At 50.1% G+C, this 24,975-nt stretch overlaps 2 protein-coding genes across 4 annotated transcripts in view; both read right to left on the reverse strand.

Moving 5' to 3' along the window:
* Nucleotides 1–5,394: 5,394 nt before the first annotated feature.
* Nucleotides 5,395–15,148, reverse strand: AAR2 (AAR2 splicing factor). 3 transcript variants are annotated; one of them, XR_013922915.1, is made up of 5 exons: nt 14,354–15,148; nt 12,648–12,877; nt 8,305–9,691; nt 7,854–8,015; nt 5,395–5,815 (listed from the first exon to the last, which is right to left on the reverse strand). XR_013922915.1 is itself a non-coding variant. In XM_080354748.1 (3 exons), the coding sequence occupies exons 1-3, from the start codon at nt 15,117–15,119 to the stop codon at nt 5,762–5,764; spliced, it is 1,050 nt and encodes a 349-aa protein (XP_080210874.1). In that variant the 5' UTR covers nt 15,120–15,148; the 3' UTR covers nt 5,395–5,761. The 3 variants fall into 3 exon arrangements, 2 of the variants coding, with proteins under 2 accessions (XP_080210874.1, XP_080210873.1); XM_080354748.1 differs by lacking the exons at nt 7,854–8,015; nt 8,305–9,691; XM_080354747.1 differs by lacking the exons at nt 5,395–5,815; nt 7,854–8,015 and having other exon boundaries at nt 8,081–9,691.
* Nucleotides 15,149–18,374: 3,226 nt separating this feature from the next.
* EPB41L1 (erythrocyte membrane protein band 4.1 like 1) overlaps nt 18,375–24,975 on the reverse strand; it is a gene marked incomplete at its 5' end in the record, with an annotated part of 28,844 nt that continues 22,243 nt past the window's right edge. The window contains 7 exons of the mRNA XM_080354818.1: nt 18,375–18,901; nt 20,000–20,116; nt 21,059–21,139; nt 22,127–22,222; nt 23,148–23,210; nt 23,394–23,474; nt 23,880–23,990. Coding sequence (XP_080210944.1) covers nt 18,893–18,901; nt 20,000–20,116; nt 21,059–21,139; nt 22,127–22,222; nt 23,148–23,210; nt 23,394–23,474; nt 23,880–23,990 — 558 coding nt within the window. The 3' untranslated portion in view covers nt 18,375–18,892. The remainder of the gene's footprint in view (nt 18,902–19,999; nt 20,117–21,058; nt 21,140–22,126; nt 22,223–23,147; nt 23,211–23,393; nt 23,475–23,879; nt 23,991–24,975) is intronic.

Here is a 24,975-nt window from a genome sequence, read left to right on the forward strand (position 1 = left end):
ACAGCGTTGAAACCCAGGGCACAGACACAGGCCTATGGTGAACAGCAGTCATCAGGGAGCAGCTGAGCAGGAGATCCCATTCTTATGTTCTTCCCTCACTTCCACTAACTGCAGAACATGCATAGATGCTGCGGGCTCCATTCCATGGACACAATCCTCTGACCTGGACACTGCGGTCAGAGCTGTACAGGCCTGTTCCAGCAGCCGAGCTGGATGCAGCAATCATCCGCTCACATGCCCAACTAACCTCATTGCCTTGCAACAGCTCTTTGATCACCAAGACATCCTCAGGACGTCCCAGGCCTCAGTCTCACTTGCTCCATGGGGCACTTGTCACAGAATAGCCCCAGCCCCCCCCAGCCGGCAGCTAAAACCACACGCCACTGCTCACCCCTCCCCTGCCCCTGGTGAATCAGGTGAGAATCAGGAATCAAAAGGCAAAACTCATGGGTTGGGATAAGAACAGTTTAACGGAACAGCAAAAACAACCTGAACAAACAGTAACAACAATAATAATGAAAGAATGAGGGACACAGCGCAGCCTCAGCGCGGGGCTGCCGGTGCCACCGGTGGGTTCCCGAGCGCAGCCTGTGCAAAACCGCCCCAGACATGACACCGGCACCGACACAGACACGGCCCCTGTGCAGCCCCTTCAGCGCTGTCCCCCTTCGACTGATTTTGGGTCAGCTGTCCTGGCTGTGTCACCTCCCCTCTCCCTCCCGCTCCCTGTGGAAATTAACCCTCTCTCGGCTGCCCCAGCTCAGCACCTCACACCTGCTTTGTGCCGCTGCACACTCAGCACATTCGGGGAGCGTTCAGAGGACCAAGGGCTGAGCGCAGGCTGGGAGCCCTCTCCTGGGCACAGCGCCCTGCAGCACCTCCCGGCCCGCACTGCAAGAGCAGGAACAACACAGGCTTAAGCCCCCACATCACCCACCGTGTGAGAAGAGGGAGAGGGAAGGTTTTGAGAAGCATTGGAAGCAGAGCAGCTACTCAAGAGCCCAAACCCACCCAGCTGCCCGGCGACTTCAGGTGTGTGATGCTCACACAGGTAGCTCAGCTCTGCGCATATCCACGCACCTATAACTTCATGTACACAGCTGGTCGGGCAGCTCTGAGGAACTCTACCTGGTGGCACTAGTAACGCCAGCCAAAAGGTGCTTTTACTGAGCGGTGATCTGAGAGGAACATAGAAAAAAAATGCTTTACTGCTGGTACCAGACAAAATCTGCCGTTTCAGTACTGAAGCATGGGAAGGCTGACGGAGTTAAATCACATTAGAATTGGACTAGGACCCCGACACGACAATAGAAGTTATCTGGTCTTTTGAAGCAGCAATAAATGTTTTGTCACTGAAGAAGTAAAGGAAGAGGGAGAAAAAAACATAAATCAAAGGTAACATCTTCTTTGGGAATTTAAAAGAATCTTTGCAGAGAATGGTGCATAATAAAGAAGGCGGAACATCTTCCTGCTAATGCAGGAGAGCTCTTGACCTGCCTCCTTCTGCTGAGTAACAAACTGAATGAGAACCCCAGAAGCAATATTAGATCACACTAGTCATTGGTCTTGTTAAGAAAATAAGTCCATTAAATGAACACACATGGGCAGTGTGAACTTCCAGCAACAAGGAACATGCACAGCCCTCCTCAGTGAAGTCTTGGTAATGAAATAAAGTCATTAAATGGCCCGCAGTGACCACGCCCCACAGCTGGGTAATGTGTTTAACAGGTCTCTGCTGAATTGCACTTGGAAGGTCTCTCAGAAGTCTGCAAAGCTCATAGCAATGATCAGCAGACTCTCAAGTGATGCCTTTTAAAGCTTGAAGTGGCTGTTTGAAAAAAACAAAAACACCACCAGACAAGAGGCCGTGCGTAGCACAAATGGAAGAAGTGAGCCCACGAGCCCACCCAGCACTGCCCCTGCCTGAATCGTCTCCTCTGCCCAGCTGCTGCAAGGTCTGACAGCTCATCCCTGCTCCATCGCCTCCTGCCCAGATGCCAGTTCACTTCAGCCAGATGTGCGGCTCTCCCAGGCGCGGCCAGGGGTGTCCTGTGGCAGGGGCAAGGCTGCACCCTGTGCACGGCCCTGCTCCCGACCTGCATGCCACAGCCCTCCCTGCAGAACCATCTGCCAATGGGGACCTGGCTCGGGGTCCCCTCAGCACACCCCTGGGTTGGGGTCACCCACCGTTTAACCTGTCTGAGCAGCTCACAGCAGTGTGAGGGACACAAGGACTTCAGCAGAGAAGGCACAAGCAGCACTGAGTGAATCCTTATTCATGTAGCTACGTAAAATCCTCCAGCAAACCTTATTAAAAGGACAATTTGCCTTCCTGTTACTGGGAATGGTTGACCTCTGCTCGGTGGGAACAACCATCCATGAGGCGCAGGTTACTGTAGAACTGCATGATACAAAGCCTGTTTTGTTGCTCTGTGGAGTAGGCGCTACCGGTGTGGGGCAGCCAGACCCTTTCTGACCAGCATGTGACTGCAGGGCCACCACCCTCCCAGCCAGGGCGGCCAGTACAGACTGAGGACACATCTCTAGGGTAGCAGTGATGGGGCAGTGCTCCCAGGGACAGCCACCCACTATAAACAACTCCTTGGACTGACTGGAGTAAGACTTTCTCCAGACAGCTGCATTAGCTGCTGAGTACTTACAAACAAAAGGATGGATCAGGAAAATAAAGTTGTTCTGTAGCACAACTGCATAAACTACAATATCCAATGCCAAATCTGTGAAGATGGAGCCACCCAGAGGCCCTTCTTCTTCACTGAAACCCCTTCTCTGCGAAAGAGCGACTTTCTCGAGCCAAACACATTTTAACTGCAAAGTTTGTGTTAAAACACGCGATGTAACCTGTGCTGCTGCCAGTGATGCTGGAACCCCCCTAGAAAAGGCAAAGCAAGCGTCCCCTCCCCCCAGAACACAGGTAAAGGCATTGTGGGGGGGAAGCTGTAATAACTCACATCATTAACAGGACTGCTTCAGGAACAGCCTCTTACCAGTTTGCTGAAGTTATGAGCAAATTTCACTGCTAACCTTCCAGTTACAGAATTTGCTTGGAGTACCCAGCATAGGCTCCTGAAGCACAATTAACAGGAACTCCCGCTGTTTAAACAGATAGCTTCATAAAAAATGGGTCAGATTCTCAAGGAAATTCACGTCCCTTGGAGATCTTTTCCCAACAGACATGGCCAGCTCTTTGCTTGCTCAAGTGCAAGGAGAATCTCAAATATTGTCAAGCCAAAAGAAACAGCACTTGTTTCATGCAACTTCTGATACCTGCAAGACAAGAACAAAACCTCACCTGCTTCAACAGTGACAGGCAATGTCTTTTCCAAAGGCATCTTCTTCAACAATATCCTTGATGTCCCTCGTTTCCAAACCTCAGCAGCCTGCGCTAAGCCTTCCTGATGCCACCAGCTCTTCCTCACACTTCCAGCTGCTCCCCAGCAGAGGGAGAAATAAGGGATTTTTGAATATAAATCAACGGCCATTTACTTTTTAAAAATTTATTTTAGAAATACCTGTAGATATGAAACTTGCCATCTGTATTAGGGTTTAAATTTATTGCAGTGTATAAAAATAATAGTAATTATCTTTATGCTCCCATCTCATCCAAAAGAATTCAGTCACAGTGATCAGAGCTGGGGGGAAAAGCAACATTTGCTGCTAAAAATCCACTTCTGACATATATGTGGCTAAACCTGCCTTTGGGTACAAAAAGCAAAACAACAACCAAACAAAAACCAACACAAAACCAAACCAAACAACAGTGCTGAAACCTGCAGCATGGGGTAAAACCGGCTCCCCACCTGGCGAGTCCTGCACGGGCCCCAGGCAAATGCTGGCCCAGCCCAGCGCCAGGTGTGAGCAGCTGCAGCAGCCGCCGCCTCCCGCTCCCTGCCCAGCGCCCGCTCTTCTCACCACTCGTCCTTCACAAATACCAGTTATGTCCTGAACTATTCAATGATTATGGTGGGAAGAGACATAATTTTTACAGGCAAAAAGACAACAAGTAAATGGCAAAGGGACACTGCGGGAGCACTCCTGGCTGTCGGCACCTTCCTCCTACCAGGTCCTCGTGTGCCATCTGTAAGATAGTGACTGAGCTGCAAACTTCCTCACAGAGGGGGAAAACATTCAAGTGTTAGGGCTTCAGTGGTTTGGAGTCTGGGAAACTTCTCTGCGCTTCAGCTAAGCATCCCTTTTGGTGTCCCGCAGGACAGGGAGTCAGCACCTGCCAGCCAGGCCGCTCCGCAGCCCTGCCGATGGCCGCGGGAGATGAGAAGTTGACGCTCTCGTTCCCTGCTCCCTCTCACTTCTTGCCTGCAAAGCTGAGGCCTGGCAGGGGCTGCCTTGGTTTGCAACCACGGCATAACGAGCATGAGCGCAGCGTTCGTGTTTCAGATCCGGGGGGCCCCTCAAGCTGCTGTGGACCAGTGCTGCTGGAGCAGCAGCTCAGCTCTGCTGGAAGCAGACAAGGTGCAGACCTGGCACTTGCTTGGCCAGGGACATACCTGGACCCCAGGAAAGGGTCAATTTCTGCTGCACCCTGACAGCAGCCCCTTCCTCATGAAAACACAAAGCCCCCCAAAGCAAGCTAGAACAGACCCGTCTGGGCAGGTGGGGCAGCAAGTTGGACCAACACATCCAGAGCAGCAGCTCTGATAGTTTGCATATATGGATTTTTCCTCCTATTGATTAACCCATTTGGAGTTTATTTGTAGTAAGGCTGCTTGCAGCTCATTAACGCTCTCTTAATGAGGCCCCTGCCGAGTCAATGCCTCCTGTGCATTAATTGTAGGCTCCAGCACAGCCCATGCTTTACGGAGCATCCTCCCACCCCTGCTCCAGCTCCACTGGTGGTTTGTACCACACGCACCCCGCAGGCTCCTGCACGGCCACAGCCCAGCCCTGCCCAGCACGCAGGCTCGGGGGGCAGGAGGGGGAGCAGAAATAGCTATGAAATAGCTGAGCACATTGGGAAGGAATGACCATTCACGGCACATCCCTTTTATAGTAACGGAGCTGCAGAACAAGCAACTGTCATAGCTTAATTTGACAATGAACAGCAATACCAGGGGAAGATAATTTCCTTTTTCAGATAAATGGATCAAGATGTTCCATTTCATCTTTTTCCATATTCCAGGAGTTCAGTGCCAGCTGCTCTGTCTGCAGCAGCTGGCACAATCTATGTCGAGCTCTCAAAGCAGTAGGAGAAATAAACATTGCTCTAAACAAAGATGGTATATGCCTAAGAGATCCTGAAAAATCTCTCATTCCTGTTAGTTGTTAGAGGCACAAATGGCAAATAGATGCCTACTGCTTGTTATTAGAAAAATAAGGGTACTGTTAAAGAAATGTTCTTGACTCTAGGTTTCCCACGGCACAGTCTCAGACATCTGTGCTTAAAAAAATAATTTAATCAAAAGATAAAATAAAAAACAAAGTGAAAGATACAGCAAAGAAACAGTCTGGACTGGGCACTTCTCAAGGGGAGGGACCCCGAGGCAAAAAGGTTTGAGCTTTAAAACCCTCACAGTCTCTGCACTCACTCTTCAAGCGTAATCCATGCGCCTTTTGGTCCAGTGGTAACTCTGGGGCTTCCTTGTGTCTTACTGGACTCTCTCCATCCTCCAGGCAGCTTTTTTGCTGTCCTTATCTTGATGGTTGGCAGCCTCTGCTGACGGAGTCACCCTTCTGTCTCCTGGTACTGGTCTTCAAGACCCACTCGCCACGTCACCAAGCAACCAGGTTAAGATAAGTTCATGACACACAGCCTGGAATTCCAGCAGGCCTGGCCACTCACCTGTTCGAACAGAACAATACAGCTAACAGAATATAATACAATTTAAAGTCAGTTTGATTAAACTTATTCTGCAACAGTACAATACTAAAAACAAACAAACAAACACCAAAAGCCTAATAAAAACAGGAAAAGACTTGAACTGAAACAAGATGCACACAGAAAGGCTAGGGTTACCATAAGAAAATAATGAGCAAATAATCAAAAATTAAACTTACCGTTAAGCAGTAAAAGTGAAAGCACCAAGGTGGTTCAAATAATAAGTAACCCTCAGTTCACTTCAGATTTAAAATCACAGCACTAACAAGCTACACAGAGTCACTGATCATTTTCTACAGCTTCCCCACCTGCTCCCATCTGTCTTTAGTTTGCATTTAGAGGGCAACAACATCTCTACATGTCTGGGTGGCATCTAACAGTGTACAAAGTTGGTGCTGTTCAAGCTCTGCAAGCACTGCTGTCACAGGAGCTAAAGCATTGCTGGGAGAGCTGGCACATAAAACCAATCTGAGCCGCTGAACTACACTGTGGCTGTTCAGTGACATGAAGTCAGCAGCAGCAACTGAGCTGAAAAAAAGACAGAAGCTGTCTGTCTACCTTTTTGGCAGCTGGGGAGGAGGTGATGGGAATCGCAAAGGAAGCTGCATGAACTGGCAGATCAAGACGTGCCATTTCTCTCCCCAATTAAAAAAGGGATGTACTACAACACCGGGATAAGAAGGCAGCTTTCTACAGCCTCGGGCAGCACATTCCACATCTTTAAATTTGCAGAGTTGATGAAACAAAAAGCAATTCTTTGGTGTGGTGCAGGACAACACAGAGGCCACATACAGGATAAATATCAGTCTCCAAACTCTGGCTTGGAGCCTATAGGAAGCCTATAGGAAAGTGAAAAAACCAACAAAACGAATAGCAGCTCTCATGTTTGAATACACTGACACTGGGCTTTGCAATGAACAAACAGCGTGCTGTGCATCTGCAGGTGTATCCAGTGGTCGGCTCACGCCACTGCTGATCCCCAAGTGATCACCTCACCGGCGCTGGGCAGGGCCCACGCTCCAACACAATCTGCAGTGAAAGCAGTGAGAGCATTTCGCAGCACAGGAATGATGCCAGTTTGCCTCATTTGCACAACTCTGGCATCTGGACAACTCTCCACATAAGCAGGAGGCCAATGTATCTCATGCTTCAGCGCCACTTCACAACGCAGCAAAAGCTGCTTGTCCTGACCTTAATTCACTGCTGAATCAGTGTTGCAAACACATCACATATTACACTTCATTAGCTTGCAGTAATGCGTATTTACACACACGCAATCTCTCTTTTGCTTTCAGATCATTATATTCATCTTAGCTGGAAGTAAGGGTAGTGTCATCATAGCCATAGCTGGCCTAAGACTATATAAGGACAAGAAAATATTCCTTCTGTTACACGTTACTGCTTTCCTTTCACACCCTCCTTCCTGATGACTTCAGCGGCAACAACAGCACTCTTCTCCCTCCCAAAATTTATAAGCCCTCTCTTGCAAACATCCAACATATATTGCTTCATATGTGACAGGCTCCCTTTTCCCCCCAAAGTGCGCAATTGATTCATGTGACAGAGTTGAATTCTGCACACCTCAACCTGCATTTAGCTAAAAGTTTGCTGCTTTTGTTCCACATCCAACAAAGGCACCGTGTCCCCAAAGGCCTTTTTCTTTCCCACCCATTTTGTGGGTCTGATAAGACAGATTATCTCTCTCTGTTAGAACCTCACAAAAAGAAAAAAAGCACAATGGAAGTACAATTATATTCTCTTTTCTCAGTTGCTAGAAGTGTAGCCCATCATGGGAACCTGATTTTTATGCACTTCAGAAGTTAATTTTCAGTTATTGTTTTTGAATTGAACAAAGAGACATTCAAATTAACTTATTCATCAAACAAGTGGGAGCATTGCCAGGCCAGCCCGCACGGCACCAACACTGCCAGGCCAGCCTGCTCTGCAGCCACACAGCGCTCGTCCCTCTCCCAGACACACGGCTATCCAGGCTCCATGCTACCTTCGCTACTTAAATCAGTGGCTGGTGTTCTGCTCCAAAGCAACAGAACCAGTCATCAGGTTGGTGTAAAGAGTCAACAGACTGAAAAGGCGTCTTTCATCAAAGCTGGGACCATTCATTAGAAGTGACGTGTCCAATCGGCAACTGCAAAGACAGCACTGCCTGGGGGTGCAAAGAGCAAGAGGAGAGCAGTCAAAGTACAGTACAAAACATCTCACGGGTGTTAGGGACAAGAAAGCACAGAACAAAACACTTGTCACATTGAAGTAACCTCCCAAAAGGGCCTGTAGTCAATACAATGTATTCAAAATGGACAAAACGAGACACCAGAGCAACAGAGTGCAGAGCCCTTGAGGAAAGGGAGGAAGCAGCACCGAGCTGCAGACAAGGGCTTCTGACAGCCAGTTCCCATGGCAAGTTCCTGATTATCTGGAAACACCTCGGCACGTACCTCCTTCCCAGAACGTGCTGCACTTTGTGCCATGCCATGTATCATTTTACTGTGAGTTGTCCTTGGATGTCACAGATAACCTTGTGATGTTACTTCTGGGGATACTGGACATCCCGATGAGAAAGAGAGGCCAGCGTCACTGTGCTATCAGCTTTGGCTAAATAACTAAAAAAACTATTCATACAGATGTTTTCTGTTGGAAAGGCTCTCTTGAGATTTATTTTGAACTATACAAATCTAACAAACAGTGTTAACTTGTGGGACATGTATACAGACAAATTCCTGAAGCAGTCAAACAGTAGCGAGTGGTCAGACTAAGTCCCTGTACAGCTCTGAAGAAGCACCACAAGTTTTCTTACAGCTGACCTGCGGGAAATGGAGAGAAAGAACTGAAAATACATAAGATTTCAAATTATAACAAAGCAGATGATCCAGTTCATGTGAAGTCTGATCTTCTATCTCTATCAAGATAGCATCTTTTTCAAGACCTGAGTGACCACTGTCTGATAACTCTGTTTCTTGTTACCAAGCTGTAAAACTTCCTTTTACATCAGGCTAAACAGAGTGCCAGCAGTAAATACAAAAGGCTTTAACAGAATGGGAGGAATAAGATACCTCAGTATTAGGGGTATGAAATGGGAGGAATTTTGCTGTGGCTTTGAGTCCTCCTCCACAACAGATCACTGCAATAAATCACAGTAAGCAGCATAAATATCCAATACAGTTTTGAAAGAGTTGTGGTTACATCCCTTGCATTATGCAAGCCTTGGAAGAGCAGAAAGGCTCAGCTCACAGCCTGGGGTCAGGCTGTCAAAGGTGCAATGACCAGTCACGTGGGCTCACATTCCTTGCTCACGGGGTATCAAACTGGAGCAGCAAAGGCTTCAAGTGTAAAGCCACAGACACTCTCCAAACAGGGTGCCACTTCCAGCCCAGGAGGACAGAAGGGATCAGGGATCTAGAGGTCAGCTGAGTACAGAATGAGGAGAACCTGCAGAACAGCCGGGGAAAAAATACAAGGTGTCCAAAGTAGCTGTGTGACAATGCTCAAACTCCTCCAGTAATTCTGGTTTCCTCGAAGAGCTAGGAATCCTCCTCAGTTTTCCACATCTGCTTCTACAGCAGCAAGAGGAGTCAGCTTCAGAAACAGACTCTAGGAAGCTGGCAAGGTTAGGGATGATGTGGAGATTTCTTTTAAAAAGCTGTTACTTTGTTTTGTTTAGTCCACCTGCACGCCCTCTGGAAGTTCCACCACTACAGGAGCGCAGTCATCAGGCTCTGCCTCAAAGTCCCATTTAAATTTCTTCGTTAGGTGAGCCTTGAATTTTTCAGCCTTTTTCCTTAGGGCCCCATCAACAGCAGCACTGCATGTGTAGGAAAAAAACACCTAGAAGAACAGAGTAGAGGTCAGTGAGAACCCAGTCTGGCCCGAGCTCTGCATCTCTTTCCTATAAGGATGTCATCAACAGGGTGCGTCAGGAAAAGGTTCAGGTTAGGCCACTAATAAGAGATCTACTACCCTGAAAACCAACTCCGGCTTTGGAGCTACCTAAACAAAGCCTTCCCTCCTCCTCTCATCCCAGAGTCAAGACAGACACCCTGCCCTCACATCACCGAGTCAGCGTTAGAAATATTTGCACTACGGTAATAACCTTGTTTCAAGCAGGAGTGTACATGTAATTCAATATGTACTATGGAATTTGAACTACTCTTAAGTGTAAACAAAGAAAAATATCTGAGCAGAAGGAAAAAAAACAAAGAGGACTATCAGTTTTCATCTGCAACACAGCCAATTCTGCAGCATGTGTCAAAAAGGCCAACAGGTAATCATACCCATTGTCTTCATGGTTGGATGGACCAGGATATTCCCCAAACTATTTTTGTAATACGGTATCACCAACACCTTAGGATAGAGAGGAAACTTAATAAAATGACCTTGAAGGTAAGTGAAGAATGGGAGCTCTCTGGAGAAAGTCCAGTTATCCCCAGCACAGCCATTCCCTTGAACACAGGGCACTGAAATCTGGACTGACCTCTAAGGCAGTTCCTCTATCATCCAAACACACACAGATCTACTATCTTTTCACAAATTCACAGCTTCTGTTAGCACTGTGAAACCTAAAGCACCTGTGTATGATTAAACAGGGCATTTAGCCTTAGAACCCATCTCTCATCAGCCTGCTTCTGCTCCTCTGCGGAACCTGCGATCCAGAATTCACTTTCATAGGAAAAAGCTTTTACTTCAAAGCCAAAGAAAAAGAAAAATAATTGCAGGATGCAAATAAAGGAAAAGGCGTCTGGGGAAAAAGCGGGTTGTTGTTTGGGAGAGACCTACTGACAGCCGGATAAAACACTGACAATGAGCAGCGAAGTTCATTGCCTTGTTTATGATCATTTGTCTTTCCCTTGTTCATTCTACTGTGAAACTGCCTCTCTGTAACAGAACTCCCTTACACAGCAAGGCTACTATTAAGAACAAAAAGATCAAAAGATTATACTTCCCACTCTTCCTCAACGAATTGCACATTAAATTAGTTATTTCATCTTTTTTTTTTTAAACACTGCTAGGGCTGCATATTCAGTGGAGGTTATGCTGTAATTGTCTTGCCTTAGATCAAACTCCAGAAATAAAGTTGCTGTATTGAAAGCTGAGCAAAAGCTAACCCAGATAATACGCCCCCCACACTGTTTGGCACTTCTGCTGCTGCACCTGCCCACATGCAGCTCAGACTGCTCACCGACAGCTGTGCGCACAGCGTGACTGGGGAAGGTGAGTCCCTGAGGTTCCCCGGCACTATTTGAGCACATCAGGGAAGTCTTACAGGAGCACAGAAACAGAGAACTTCTAGCAAGGAAAGGCTCCGTTCAACCATAAGGCAAGTTTGTTACTAGGAATGTGGTGGCTCCTGCTGGGGCTTAACAGTGATCACTGAAGCCAGCACAGCCACCTAAAGGCATCAGCTTCCACTGCTTAAGTGGAAAAACACAGACTGATGAAATTCAAAGGCGTACAAGACTCAGGTATCAGAAAAGGAAATATAAACAGCAAGACAGGTGCTTCCGAAATGCTCCTCAGATGGAAAGAATGGCATTCTTTGTACTGCTGTAAACTGACAGTTCAAAGCGTCGCTGGGAGTGTGCTGCAAAGAGGCAGGTTTTCCACCCTGTAATGGGACGGAAAAAAACACCAACAAAAATAAAATAAAAATATCAAGACTTCTATGAATCCAAATTCAAAAAAAGTGAAGAAGGTGACTTGATTAAAGCAATTAAAGCTATACCCAGCAAATTAAAAACAAACACTTTCTCTCTCACCAAATCTGCAGCAAGAACTTGTAACTCCAAGTACAGAAATGAAAGTATTCCCCGAGACAGGCAAAGGCGTTAGTGACGTGCAGCAAGCACCTGCTGGGACTAAGTTTCCATTGCTGAGTTTCACCAGTGTATCTAGTGTGTGGTTTTTTTCTTGTTTTAATTTTAAAGCAAGATTTGATTGGGCTGTTTGCTGAGCTGTTAGCATGGTTACAATCAGCAGGAGTAACTGGTATTACTAGTGCTGAATTGCAGGTGTGCCCACGACAGTCTCAGCAGCAGCAGTGTTTTCTGCATTTTGGACTAACCATAAATGCCCTCTGACTAAGAACTTGATTACAGAAAACCTTCAGCTTTGCTTAAGGCTAACAGGAACGAAGAAGTTTCTTAAATGCTATCAATGTCCTAAGATCAATAAGTTTTCACTGCAACTTCTCTGCAGTCTTTTATGCCAAAGTTTTGTGTTGTGGTTTTAGGAATTAATGGAATTTGGGAAGAAATAACCTGACAGACATCATCTCGCACTTGCTCAGCCTCTCTCACAGCTGTTCAGCTTAATGTAGTCAAAAGCCTTAACAATTTTTAGAAAAAGTATGCTGGTACAGTCCAGCCACATTAGATGCGCCACTCCAGAACTCTAGAAGCATGCCAAGGTAGCAGGCTACTTTCAGCATAAGAAAAAAGACAGCGTCCCCACTCTGTGTTGCAGCCATCTTCATTAGCCTTCCCCTTCGTCACCTTGCACTGCTGGCCTCTCTGCACGTGGCCTAACTCAATTTTATACTGCATTAGACTCTTCTAGGCACAGCTTGAGCAGATCTAACTCTGCGATGACAAGCAAATGGCATTTCTTTGTAAATAATACAGGGAAAAAGTTTAAGAAAATATGTGTGGGCTTAGATAGGCTCACTATCTCCCATGCAGCTCAACAGTAGCTTAATTCTTTTTGCAGCTTCTCCCAAAATTTGCTCTGATGTTCTGTATGCCCTCTCCTCCTGCTCCCATTTTTCAAGAGACAGCCACAAACGTACCTGTAAGGTGCTGGTTAAAAAGTTATCCTGGGAAATAATGTCCACAAAAAAATCAGCTGGGATTTCACTGAGCTGGTGATACAGCACAGAAATGAGATTGATGTAAAGGTCTTGATACTTCCCTATGGCATCTTCAGATCGGCACAGGATGTTTAAGAGTCTTTTCCAGTGTTCAAATGCATCATACACATTCCCGATCAGGAAGCAGATGAAAGCAAACTGCAATTCAGCTGTGTGTATTCAGCACAGGAAAACAAAACAAAACACATATAAGATTAAAAACATATCCAAGGTATGTGCCCTTTCAAAAACTCTGTAAATGATTGCATAAAACTCTGGGTTTGCCTTTTGCATAAGTAACCTGCCCTCCAGCGATTCTGCTAATAGCAATCAATACTCCAAACACTATTTACTAGTGTTCTGCTCTTCAGCTGGACGAAAAGCAAAGACTAATCCAGGCAGGGCCACCTGTAATGGTAATTTTTATCTTTGGAGAGTGACTTCACTGGCAATCAGAGTACACAGCCACCTAAGGGCTTCCCGTGTCATCTGTGTTCTCAAAATGACACTCAAAGAAGTAAGTCAGACGTCGCTGTTATTCTGCAAACACTCACTCCACCTGTGCATGGGTTTCCAAAGCCACACAGGAGTGCAAACGCTGCTGCCCTTCAACACAAAGGCTGTGGGAACACTGGGAGAGGTGAGCAGCACATTAACAGATGTTTCTTCCTCGTCAAATTAAGAGCCAGGGATCATCTCACTGGATGTTGAGCATCAGCTATTTTGCCAGAATGATGGCATCATCATTTCTTAAAGTGATTTGTTTTTTGTATATCCTAGAGTTGTCTTTGATAATTTTGATAAAGAATAAATTATATAATATTAATATACAAAAAAAAAAAAAAAAAAAAAAGGAGGACAGGAAAACCAAAGGCTTATTCCGAACCTCAGTAGCCTTGAGGCTCCAGCTCAGCTGGGTTCCCAAGCCCTCCATCCTGCCATGAAACAAAACCACACTTCAGGACTGCCACAGATTTTATATTCATTCATATTGGAGGTTGTCAACAAAGGCTGGCAAGTACTAAAAGACCCTGTGACGGGGAGCCACAGCCCTTGCCATGGATGGCAAACCCCAAGCGCTGCCCAGAGCTGAGCTGCCATCTCTCCAGCCAGGGAGGGGACCGGCTCCCACCTCGGGAACTGATTGCAGCGAGATCTGATACCACCTCATCACCAAAATGGGATCAACAATCTGAAAATTAAAATGCTCAGCCCCAATCAATGCTTCTAGGCCTCCATAGCCTCTGTTCTCAGATGTTCACTTTACAGGCAGATTGCCAGCTTGGTGCCAGATGACAGGCCCGATTTGCACGAGATGCTGTTCGTGGCAACATGCAATTGCTGCTTTTGACTTGATTTGAAGCAATCTGGGCTCTGAGTGCAGCACTCAGGAGCGAGAGGGACAAACGTGGCAGCTTCAGACACCGAGCATCTCATCCTCACACCAGCGCAACTGAAACAGGCCCAAGAGCTGCTAAAAACTCTACTAACTCCTGTCCTGCGATTAAGAGAGATGCTCCAGGGTGCCGGGGCACAGGGCCCACAGAACGGGTGCAGGTTTCATCCCCGGGCTCTCGTTTTGCAGAGAAATGACTTCACTCTCCCCAAGCACCCCAGGGCTCTACCAGGCAACAAATGGGACTCACCGAGCAGGTCCAGAGGCTGGCTGGCATATCGCTGCTGAATCACCTTCTCCAGCGCATAGCTGAGGTCCATGCTGTGCCTGGTGATCTCCTCCGGGGTCGCCCCATCGGGGAACATCTGCGTCGGCAGCTCCGTGAACCTGATCTCGGTGCCGGCTCTCGGCTCCATGCGGGGCAGCCGCGCCAGCCCCTCCGCGTAGCTGCGGCACTCGGCGCCCAGGGCCGCCCCGCGCGGCTCCGCCCGGTCGCTGCTGAGCCGCCCCGCCACGACCGGCAGCACCTCCGCGAAGGCGCAGATCTGCCCGCTCTCCGGCTGCAGCTGCTCCATCACCGCCTCGCCGATGAAGCTGGTGAGGGAGACCCACTTCTTCAGGGTCTCGTAGGGGTAGGGCCCGAGGAACCGGTCCATCTCCTGCAGGTTCTCTCGGAAGGCCTCGGCCTCGGCCTCGCCCGGGGCGGGCGGCGCCGGCCCCAGCGCCTCGCTGGCGGCGTCCCAGCGCAGCAGCCGCACCTCCCGCCGCCGCAGGCTGAGGAACTGCCCGGTGCGCGGGCCCGTCTCCCGGCGGCCGCCGCCCGCCCGCCCCGCGCTGCAGTGCACGAAGTGGACGCCCGGCGGGATCATCTTGACGCCGCGGAACCTGGGCCCCACGGCCCAGCTGCTGTAGTCGATGCCGAACTCGGTGCCCTCGGGCACACCCAGCACCACGACCGCGGCGCCCTCGAAGAAGAGCTGCCTGGCCAGCTCGGGCTCCAGCCGCGGGCCCGCCATGGCGCGGCCGCTGCGGGGCCCTCCTCACCGCCCGGAACCGCCGCCGAGCCCGCGCGGTCCGCTCCGAAAAGGGCCCGTGTGGCACCGCCGCTCCGGGCACGGCGGTTCCGGACGCGGCCGATCGGGGGAGCCGCCGGCACCGACAGCCCGGGCTGGGTGTCCCGGCCCTCACTGCAGGCCGGCGGGCTGGGGTCCCCTCACCCGAGACCCCAAACTCGGCGGCTCTTCCCCTTCGGCCTCCTGGGGCCCTCCATGGCTGGCGGCTGCTCCTCTCTGACCCAGCGTCTCTCAAGCCAGTCTCTGCCCCAGCCTGGGCCCCCAGCCCGCCCAGCTGGGGATGGGGAGCCCGGCGGCAGGACAGGTGGACTGAGCCCCATAGCGCGACAGACACACAGGGACCCTCACAGCAAGACAGGCGCGCAGGGCCCTGCAGTGGGAGCTGCCGTCACAGCACCGCGTCCTCCCTTCCAGGAGGACAAAGCCAGGGTCCTCGGGGCAGCTGCTGCCTCCTGTGTTCCGAGCATCCTCACCAACACCTTCGCTGGCCCACACGGCCATACCAGGGCTGCCGCTGCTGCACCAAGCCGGTCCCAGCTCCAACAGCCGCAACACCCGGCCCGGCAGCGTCTCCGCTTCGGGCAGAGCAGAATCCAGTATTTCCATGTGCAGAGACCCTGGTTGCAAGGTCCCCCCTTCACTTCTCCGTCCTCTTGGTAGGAAAGAGTCCACTGAGGCCCCAAGCTGATTTAGCATCAAACACATTTATTTCACTTTTATTGACTACAAGAACAGTGAGCACACACGCATACACCACCGAGCACTGAAAAAGAGTATGACCAAAGCGGGGAGAGGGAGAACAAGGGAAAAGGAGAGTTAGCGAAGGAACAACAGAGCATTGCAGTTGGTTGGTAAGGTGCTTCTCAAATAAAAATAAATATTATTATTATTTTTATTGTTACTCATGCGATCGCAGGCCAGGTTTGGAATGAATTTGTGAGACTGGGTAAAAACAGGCACTCGTGTCTCCCGCCCCTTTCAACAGAAAGGCCCCTGGAAGAAAACAAGTAGTAATCAGCTATCTGAAACAGAGCGAGGCGATGGGCAGGCTGGGGCTGCTGAGCCCACGGGAGCCTCGGCTGCTGCTGAGCAGCAGAAACCCACACCTCGCCAGGCAAAAAAGGAGTGAGCTTTTTTCTTTACTTTTTTTTTCTTTTTTAAAATAGTTTTTAAACACTGCCACCCATTAAACACGCTGCGGAAGCCAGATGAGTGAGCCAGATCTGCTCACTCCAAAAGTAACTCATCTCAGTCCAAGCACACATCAAGTCTAACTCTGTAAGGCCACTAATTTTAACAGTAACCTTTGATTTCATAACTGTACACAATGTCAAAAGCAAGTATCTGGTTTCACAGTAGCCTCTGGTGGGTTGTAAAGGTGTCAAAGCCAGGTGGGCTCATCTGAATATGCAGTGGCTGATGAACAGCAGTGCCATCTGCAGATCACAAGTCCTCTGCCCCCCCAACCCCGCCACTCTCTCTGAAAATGCCACTGCTGATTGCAGCTGGCTTGGGTCTATTGAAAAAAAGAGAGAAAAGTAGCCTCGTTACAACTGGCTTAATTCTTTTTTCAGTTGGGAGTCTGGTCTCTAAAGGTACCTGAAGGTGCTGGGGAGACCTTCACAACTTGGCAGCACTGGCACCAGCCAGCAGCTCTGTCCACTTCCCAAGCAGCCTGTGCTTGTGTCTTTCACGCTTTCAGGAGAAACCTCCCTGCCAGAAAGAACAGACTTCACAGGGACGTAACAGCAAGCAACTGGTGAACCGCAGCTGCCAGGGAGCAGGCTCTCTGCTAGGACAGCAGAGGCGGTGAGCAGGGTCTGCCCAGAACACTCTTGCAGCGCAGGCTCTCCTGCTCTCTGTCATCTTCTGAGTCACTGCAGGACCTGGCAAAATGCACCTATTTCTGGGCACAGTTTGTGTGAGGGGTGGGAGACTAAAGGCAAAATGGTGCAGAATCATGGGCCCTTCTGTTTCTGCAGAGCTAGAGATGATTCCAAGAAGGAAACTTGTTTACTTTCCTTTTCAATTTTGGTTCCATGTCTACCCTAACTGCCTGGTTCACAGTGTACAAGGCCCTGGTCTTGGCCCATGATCCCCTTCCCAAGGCAGCTGTAGAGGAAGCCTGTGGCTAATGGCTGAGCTGGGATGAGCTGGGGGAAGGCAGCTCCACGGACATCTCCTCGGCACCCACCTTCTTAGGCAGAGGGCCTGGGCTCTCTCGTCCAGCCTGGGACACTCTGCAGGGATGGAGACAGCACAGTCTCTCCACTGTCCATCCCCAGGCAGGTCCTGAAGGAACTGCCATCACCCTGCCACCACTGTCACCAGCCCACAGCGCCTTGGGCAGCCCTTGCCATCACACCCTGGGCTGCAGGGCAGGCAGGGCAGAAACAACCCCTCTGCCTTTGACCCTACTACAAAGCTCAAGTATCTTCATTACTGGGATCCAGAAACTAAGCAAAACCACCCCAACCACTGGCACAGCTCAGTGGGCTGAAGAGGAGCAATGAACGCAGTCCTGTTGCTGCTGCCTTGCTCCCAGATGACTCCCATGTCAGCTGCTGGAGCAACAGCCCCAACCTCCTTCCCTGCCCCTCCGAGTCACCACTGGCCCTCCAAATACAACCCCCATACACTGCAGATCAGCCGGCGAGACATCTCCCGTCTCTCGCCCTCTCCCTTTCCCTCCCAAACAACGGCGGCTGAAACCCTCCCCATTCTCCTCTTGCAGGACTGAGAGTCCCACGTGTGATCTAAGAGTCTCAAAATACACCAACCACAGTCAATCAAAGAGTTAATAATTTAAAAATGTCGTCTTCATATTTACCAGCACTGTTGAATTATTTCAGTATATTGTTCCCTCCCTCCCCCCTTGTTATATATAATAATATACATAACTTAAATGCACATCCATATGAAACCCCTACAGGCTGCTTTTTTATAAATGAGAAACCATATACATATCGTTTGTTTTATCTGAAATGAAATCCATTCTTAAATACCTTCAGAGAACAAGAGGTTGGACAAATGCACAGAGAAGAAGATAGAGAACAGACAGGGAAGAGTTAACAAAACCCCAAAAGATGCAAAAGAACCAGCATGGAATGAGAAAGGCAAAATGACACTTGTGAATCGGAAAATAACTCTAAGGTAATATAGTCAATATTTTTGTCTCTTCTTTCCAGAAGTGGGGAATGGTTTTGCTTCTGCTTGTGGTTTTTTATTTCAGTTTGCTTATTTCTTGCTTTGTTGCAAAGCAGTTTTCCTTTCCATTCAGTGTGCAACAAATGAACTCACGATTGTGTATGCTTTAATGTAACATGCAAGATGGTGGCTTATTGTATTACTAACAATATTATTGTTATTATGACTTTTTAAAATCTTATTTTATCACCAATCCAGTAAATTCTTCAATTTAACTGCAGAGGGTTGGCTTTGTATGTTGGTGGTGTTGTTTGCTATTCATTTCCAGCATATAGCAGCAGTGCAAGGATGCATTTTGTTTCCTGTTTTTTTTTTTTTTAATATATATATATATGTATGTATATATATATATAATATATCTGCTATTCCTTTTTTTAAAAAAAATTTGTCTCTTGCCATGAACATTGCAGCCAGGATGTCTATGTCTTGCTGACAAATCCAGCATGAAGGCTCCTTCTCCGCTGTTCTCCAGGTGTGAATGCAGATGCTGACTTCCATTAACATGTTGGTCAAGATTCCTGTACAAGGCAGATAGAAATGACCAGTCATGGGGGATTGATTTCTTTGGCTACAAAAGGGCTCCTCTTTGTATGATGGCACTGGGCAGTAAATTTGCAAACACTTGGGGCCACAGTTTGCACTTAATTACCAGGACCTTGGTTATTAGCAGAACTCTTAATTTACTGGGCTCGTGTTGGTGTATGGGGGAGACACCAGTGAGTCACTGCTCCCTCACTTTAATACATTCAGTGAAAATGGGGTGGCTCCCGAAGTGATGCAGAAGTGTCTGGGCTTGCTTGTTTGTACTGTGCCATAGGAGGTCAGACTAAGCAGATGCAAGAGCCTCCTCTGACCTTCCGAGAGGCCTCTCGAAATGCACCTGCAGCCTGGTTGGTGCCAGAGTTCCTCACACCTTTTTCAGCAGTGCAGCTGCATTTAGAAGCTCCCGCTCTCCTCTCCACTGTGCTCCTGCCCCCCAGCTGCCCTGCACAGAGCTCTGGTGGGCTGTGCCACCACGGCAGAGCTGCAGCAACCCAGCTGATGGGGGAACAACGGGGTCAGAGCAGGGCAGGATTCCTCAAGCCAGCTGCGGAAAAATGTCTGGGGCTGTGACTGCTTTGGGGCATCTGCAGGCGGGGGCAAACTTTGTGTGCTGCTGCCTGCACGTGTGTAAAAAGCCAGCCTGGGGATCTGACTGGAACTAAAAAAACCTCTTGTTTTGCAGACACTGTTCTGATACTTTGGAATAGCTCTGCAGAACCTGTAGCCACGTTTCTCAGCCCATCCACAAAACTGGTATCACCTCCTTCCCTCCCTGCCCCAGGGGGGAAGCAGGTCTTTTCTTCTTTACATGCAAATGACTCTGACCCCTCTGCCAAGCAGGACAGCAAGGTGACATCTGCAGGTGGCATGGCACTGGCTTTCTAACCAGAACCAGGTGGGCATGCCCAGAGCCACCATCACATGAGAACTGCTGGCCAAGACCTGCAGCTCAGTGCTGAGGAGCAGCAACACCTACCAGCACCTGCAGCTGCTGGGGATCAGAGACACTTCCCACCTACATCCACCCCCTCACACAACAGGTATAAATCACACCTGGTACCTTCTCCACCTACCTGAGGTTTCTTGTCCCTTTCCTCTGGAGAAGGTTCTGTTTCTCTGTATACCACAGCTTTGGTTACCAGCATGTCAGGATGCTGTAGTTTTGCCTCTTTGATTGCTAAAGCCAGTGCCTAGAAACCAGAAGGATGAAAGCATTTATCATCGCTTCCCTGAAATCTGGTACATTGCTCTCAGCCAGGCAGAACCAGTGGAGAGAAAGCAGCTGAAGATGAGTGGTATTTCAGGAGGAAACTGATACAGAGGTTCAAGCTGAACCTGCAGGAGCCCACCACTGATCCAGGTTCTGTACACCATTGGGACATCTCATACACTGCCTTTCTCCTGCTGGTTTTTTTTTTCATTAGAGATGCACTATGTCCCAGGTTCCCTACTGAAACCCAAGCAAAGGAACAGCAGCAGTTATACCTGCAGCAAAACCCTAGAAAAGTCTACAATAATAATCTAATTAAATTTGTTATTCTAATTCTAAAAATATATAAAAATTATTTTACAGCCTTTTAAATGCTTTAGTTTTTTATTTTTTCTTCTGAAGCAACAAATCCCAAATTGTTAGGTCACAGGAAAGTGACTTGGTAGCCCTAGAGACTTGTGTCAATCTGCTATTTCATCGAAAATTTGTCACTTTCTGTTCCTCTGTCATGGAGGCAGATACAAAATACCATCACTTAGAGTGAGTTAACCTGTAGTGAGACTGTGCTGGAAAGAGAGAAAGAACCTGCATTGCTTTGGAGTATTTCAACAGAAAAAGGGCAACTGGAAACCTGTTTTAAGAAAATAAAAAGGTGGCAGCACCACTAGACTCTGTGCTGAGGTTTCACCTTTGCCACTGTTCCAGTGCTGCAGCGGGCGCTGATGGGAGCTGGGCTGGGGCTTCACACAGGTGCCGCTGCACCCCACGGGGACCTGCACTGCAGACACAGCTCGTAGGTTTGGGAACGTGGGGTGAGTTTTTGGAGTGAAGGAGTAAACAGGTATGAGCCAGACCCAGCAGCATGCAGTGCTGTAGCTGGCGGCAGCTAGAGCTGGGCAAAGCCAGGGCCTCCTGCTCCTACCTGGTCCTGGTCCACATCTTCATCTCCTGTGATAATGATGCGCTTCTCTATTCGGGTCTCAGAAAAACCTCCTTTCACAGTCTGTACAACAAGAAGGAAAGCACTCACCCACAGCTGTCCGACAAGCAGCTCCCAGCAGATGTAGCTCTGCCCATGGGAGCATCACCTTAGGAACTCCCCCTGTAATTTAGTGTATCATCTCCCACTACCCTTGACTCAGTGCATAGTTAGAACTGGCAAGACACAGCTGGCCACAGGTGGGGAGGAAAGGAAAAAGGCTGAGTGGCAGGTACTGAGCACCCCTCCTTCTTGTTCAGGTCCGTCACTGGGCTTCTGCTTTCATTTATGTGCACTTAATTTGGGAATTAAATGGCCATGGGTGAGAGGTCCTCTAATGCATCCTTGTCTTCTTCATTTCCTACCATCACTCCTCCTTGCCTGGACCACTCCAGCTCTAATAAACCAAATATACCCCACGCTTACACGGCTCCCACAGCTGACACAAGGTGAGAGGCATGATGCCATATGCTTCTTGGGCCAGGGGACCTGGGGTCTGGCTCTCAGGTACCTCTGGGAACACTCAGCCCAGTTGCACGAGCAGGAACTCACAGGCACATTGCTGGCAGCCTAATTCGGAGTCCCTTCCACCCTGCAGGTGGCTTCAGGAGGTCAGTGACACTGCACGCTGCTCTTCCCTCTCACCCCACTGACTCCCTGCCCTCCCACTGAGGAGAGGTGAGCACAGGAGAGGTGCGAACACTCGCAGTCTCCGTGGGTGGTACACAGGTGACAAACACCCGATGCCTGGCTGTCCTTGCCTGCAGCCCCCCGTGGTCACGCCTGGCTGGGTGGGACAGGCAGCACAGCAGAGCTGAGCCAGGCATGGGGTGCTCAGAGCAAGGCATGGGGTGTTGTGCTGACTTGCCATGCCTGACAGGACAGCATACACTTTTTAAGCTTGTAAGGAGGAGGGGAGCTGTACCAACCACAATATAAATCCACCCATCCTCAAATTCCAGTGGCTTGCATCAGGAACCCCCCAGCTGTCCCCTTTGGAGATGCTCTTACCTTGGTAACATGGGTAGTGGTGGAAGTGGAGAGGGTTTCTGCGGTGGCACTGAATATGCTGGTGAGCACATCCTTCCCAGCAGAGCTGCTGGTGATCTACCAGATAGAGAGCAGCAGCATCAGTGGGGCCAGCACAGAGGAGTCCCCAGTGCTGGCTCCAGAAGAGCTGGGACCTCCCACAGCAGGGCACCTACTCAGCCAAGCACAGGAGGGGAAAGAGTGGCAAGGGAAAAAAGAGACACTGCACTGTGCTTCCACCTGGACCAAGGTTTTTTTGAGAAGCCAGGGAGGTTTCCACAGCTACCCCAAGTCCAGAGCTGCAAGAAAGGGCATTTGCAGTGGGGAGATGATTCCATGGCTGTGTTTTGCTCTTCCCCACCCATCCTCAGGGCCACCCTAAGTGCAGAGTTCTCAGGCCACCTCTAGTTCTGTCCATCCTGCTTTGCATGGCAAGGGCTGGGCAGGCTGCGCTGGCGGCCCAGCCACAGAGTGCTGGGTATGTTCTCTGAGCTGTGCAAAGTGACGAGCCTGGGGCAGCACGTGGCGTTTGCCCAGGCTTGACTCCATTGAAATGAGGCAATTGAGTAAGACACACTCTATTCAGGAAGACCTGCTGCTGAGAGTTGTTGATGGCCATCACCTCCACTGGCAGTCTGGAGACTTTGTGTGTGACCTTGTGTGGCCAGGCAGGACACCCAGGCCTGAAGATATCTCAGCCTGCTAGGAGACTTCACCAGGAACTAGGCTATTTTTTTAGGAATTCTCCTCCTCCAGCTCAAGGCATTTGTCTGGCACAAGAGAAAGGCCACAGGAGAAAGGCCATGGGCAGTGGGGCCTCTGTCACCTTGTTCCCCAACCTTCTGAGCATCCTTCCGTTCTTCCCAGTACCAACACATCAGCCCAGGGTGTCAGTGCTGGGAACACAGGAGGGGGTTCTGTGCGACCAACCCCAGCCCCACAGGGCTGCCTCCCCCTCTCCCAACCACTTGGCCTGGCTGGTGGTGCCACGTCCCCCCCTCACCGGTGAGAGGGAGCGAAGGTCCGTCACGGGAACAGCCCCTTTCCCGGCCTTGGTGCTGTGATCCTGAAAGAAGAGCAGACGGGCATGTTGGCTCTGACACAACACGGTGGCAAACACAGCAGGTTGCCCTCCACAGACATCCCTGGTGAGGCAGGGTCCCCCCCTGCCACAGCACACCCTCTCTGGAGCAGAGGGACTGCAGAGAACAGCGGTTTCCTCACGTCTCGAGGGGCCAGCCCTACTTACCGAGGCCAGCAGTGCTGTCTCTGCGGTGCCAGCGTGAGCAGTGGCTGCGGTGTCCCTGCTGCCTGGGGTGCCTCCTTCCACCTGCCAGGGCAAAGGGACCTGGTGAGCCTGGAGGTGACAGGGAGGGGGTGACACTTGCAGGGACAGTGTGGCTGTCCTTGCTGCCAGAGGAAGCTGGGGACGGCCATGAAGCCACAGACACATGTGACGCAGCGTGTGTGGTGGCTGTCACCCTATGGAGATATCCCATGTGCCAGCGTTGCCCAGCAACATGGCAGATGGGGCCAGGGATGCACACAGAATAGCTCTGGGTGGGCTTTGATGTTCTGGGGACTCCAGCAAAACAAGGGTGAGCAGAGGCCCCTGACTGCCCTGCTCAGCCACCTGCCCTCCCAGCGCTGCTGCCTGGGGACAGCTTCTGCTGGACAGGGGCTCAGCAGAGCCACTGGGGAGCAGGGCCACAGGAGGGTGGAACCACCACGTCACCTGGGCTGCGTCTGTGGTGCTGACCCGGTGGGGAGCAGAGCCGTCTGCTTCAGGCTTCTTCATGCCTGGCCCCAGGCCAACGGTGACGGCATCCATTTTCGGGGCTGGTGACTGCAGAAGAAACACGGCAAGTCAGGCACTGGGGCACGATGCCAACAGCCTTGAGTGCTCCTTGTGCACCAGCCTCCATGCGCAGAGCATCCCCACCCCACTCCTCTGCCAGTGCCACACACACAGGACGTCCTGCGGGCGTCACACTGAGCCCTACGTGGGCAAAGAGCAGAGGCCAGGCTGCTGCCCTGGGCGCATGGCCACCATGCAAAATGCCCTGTGTGACTGACACACCCCAAATCAGACCCGATGCTCTGTCCCCAGGGTTTTCAGGGATTTTTTTTATAGATTTATAGACATCATGGGTTAGGTCAAACTCGTATTCATAAGGTGGCTGAGAACCACCAAATCCATTTCTCTCACTCCCTGAAGCAGGTTTATGACCTGCACCAGCTCCTGATGGCTGTGGTTACACCCGAGGTGTCAGAACCTTGAGGGGATGGAGACAGGTATCCAGCACTCCCCTTTTACAGGGACCTGGAGCTGCCAAGGGCTCCTGCACAGGAGATGCTTATCCAGTGTTCAGCATTCCTGAGCCAACAGTCTCCCCTGCCTGGCGCCAGCCATGGGGCACCGTGCAGATGATCACCCCTGCCCACGGTACCGCTGTGACGCTGGAGCTCATGGTGTCAGACGTTCCACACAAGCGTTTCCAGGCTGGGTCAGAGAAAGATCCCTCTAATTCTGCAGCTTTTTCCTGGCTCCAGGTCTGGACTCCCCCTGGCAGCTCCAGGCAGCACTGGGCACTTACCTGCCAGGGCTGGAGTGCTGCCCCGGTGCTGATGGGGCAGGAGATGGCCCTGGCCCAGCACAGATGCAAGGCTACATTTTGTCCAAGCTGGGGCTGGCTCTACCGTCCTCTCCCTGTGGCATATATTCATTCCACCTGCATGCTGCATGCATTTTTCTTAGCCTTGTTATAAACACTCCCAGCACAGCAGTGACCCTCCACGAGCTTTGCAGTGGCTCCCACAAGCTACTCTGC

Source organism: Nesoenas mayeri (genome assembly GCF_963082525.1).
Source record: "Nesoenas mayeri genome assembly, chromosome: 16".
In the NCBI taxonomy this organism is placed as follows: Eukaryota; Metazoa; Chordata; class Aves; order Columbiformes; family Columbidae; genus Nesoenas; species Nesoenas mayeri.

What these genes read in the sequence shown, in the direction of transcription:
- AAR2 (XM_080354747.1), bottom strand. Translation starts at nt 15,119, where the DNA reads ATGGCGGGCCCGCGGCTGGAGCCCGAGCTGGCCAGGCAGCTCTTCTTC. An exon ending in CCAGCCTCTGGACCTGCTCG is followed by an intron (nt 12,878 to 14,353) that starts GTGAGTCCCATT and finishes GAATACACACAG; the next exon opens with CTGAATTGCAGTTTGCTTTC. An exon ending in TTTTAACCAGCACCTTACAG is followed by an intron (nt 9,692 to 12,647) that starts GTACGTTTGTGG and finishes CTGTTCTTCTAG; the next exon opens with GTGTTTTTTTCCTACACATG.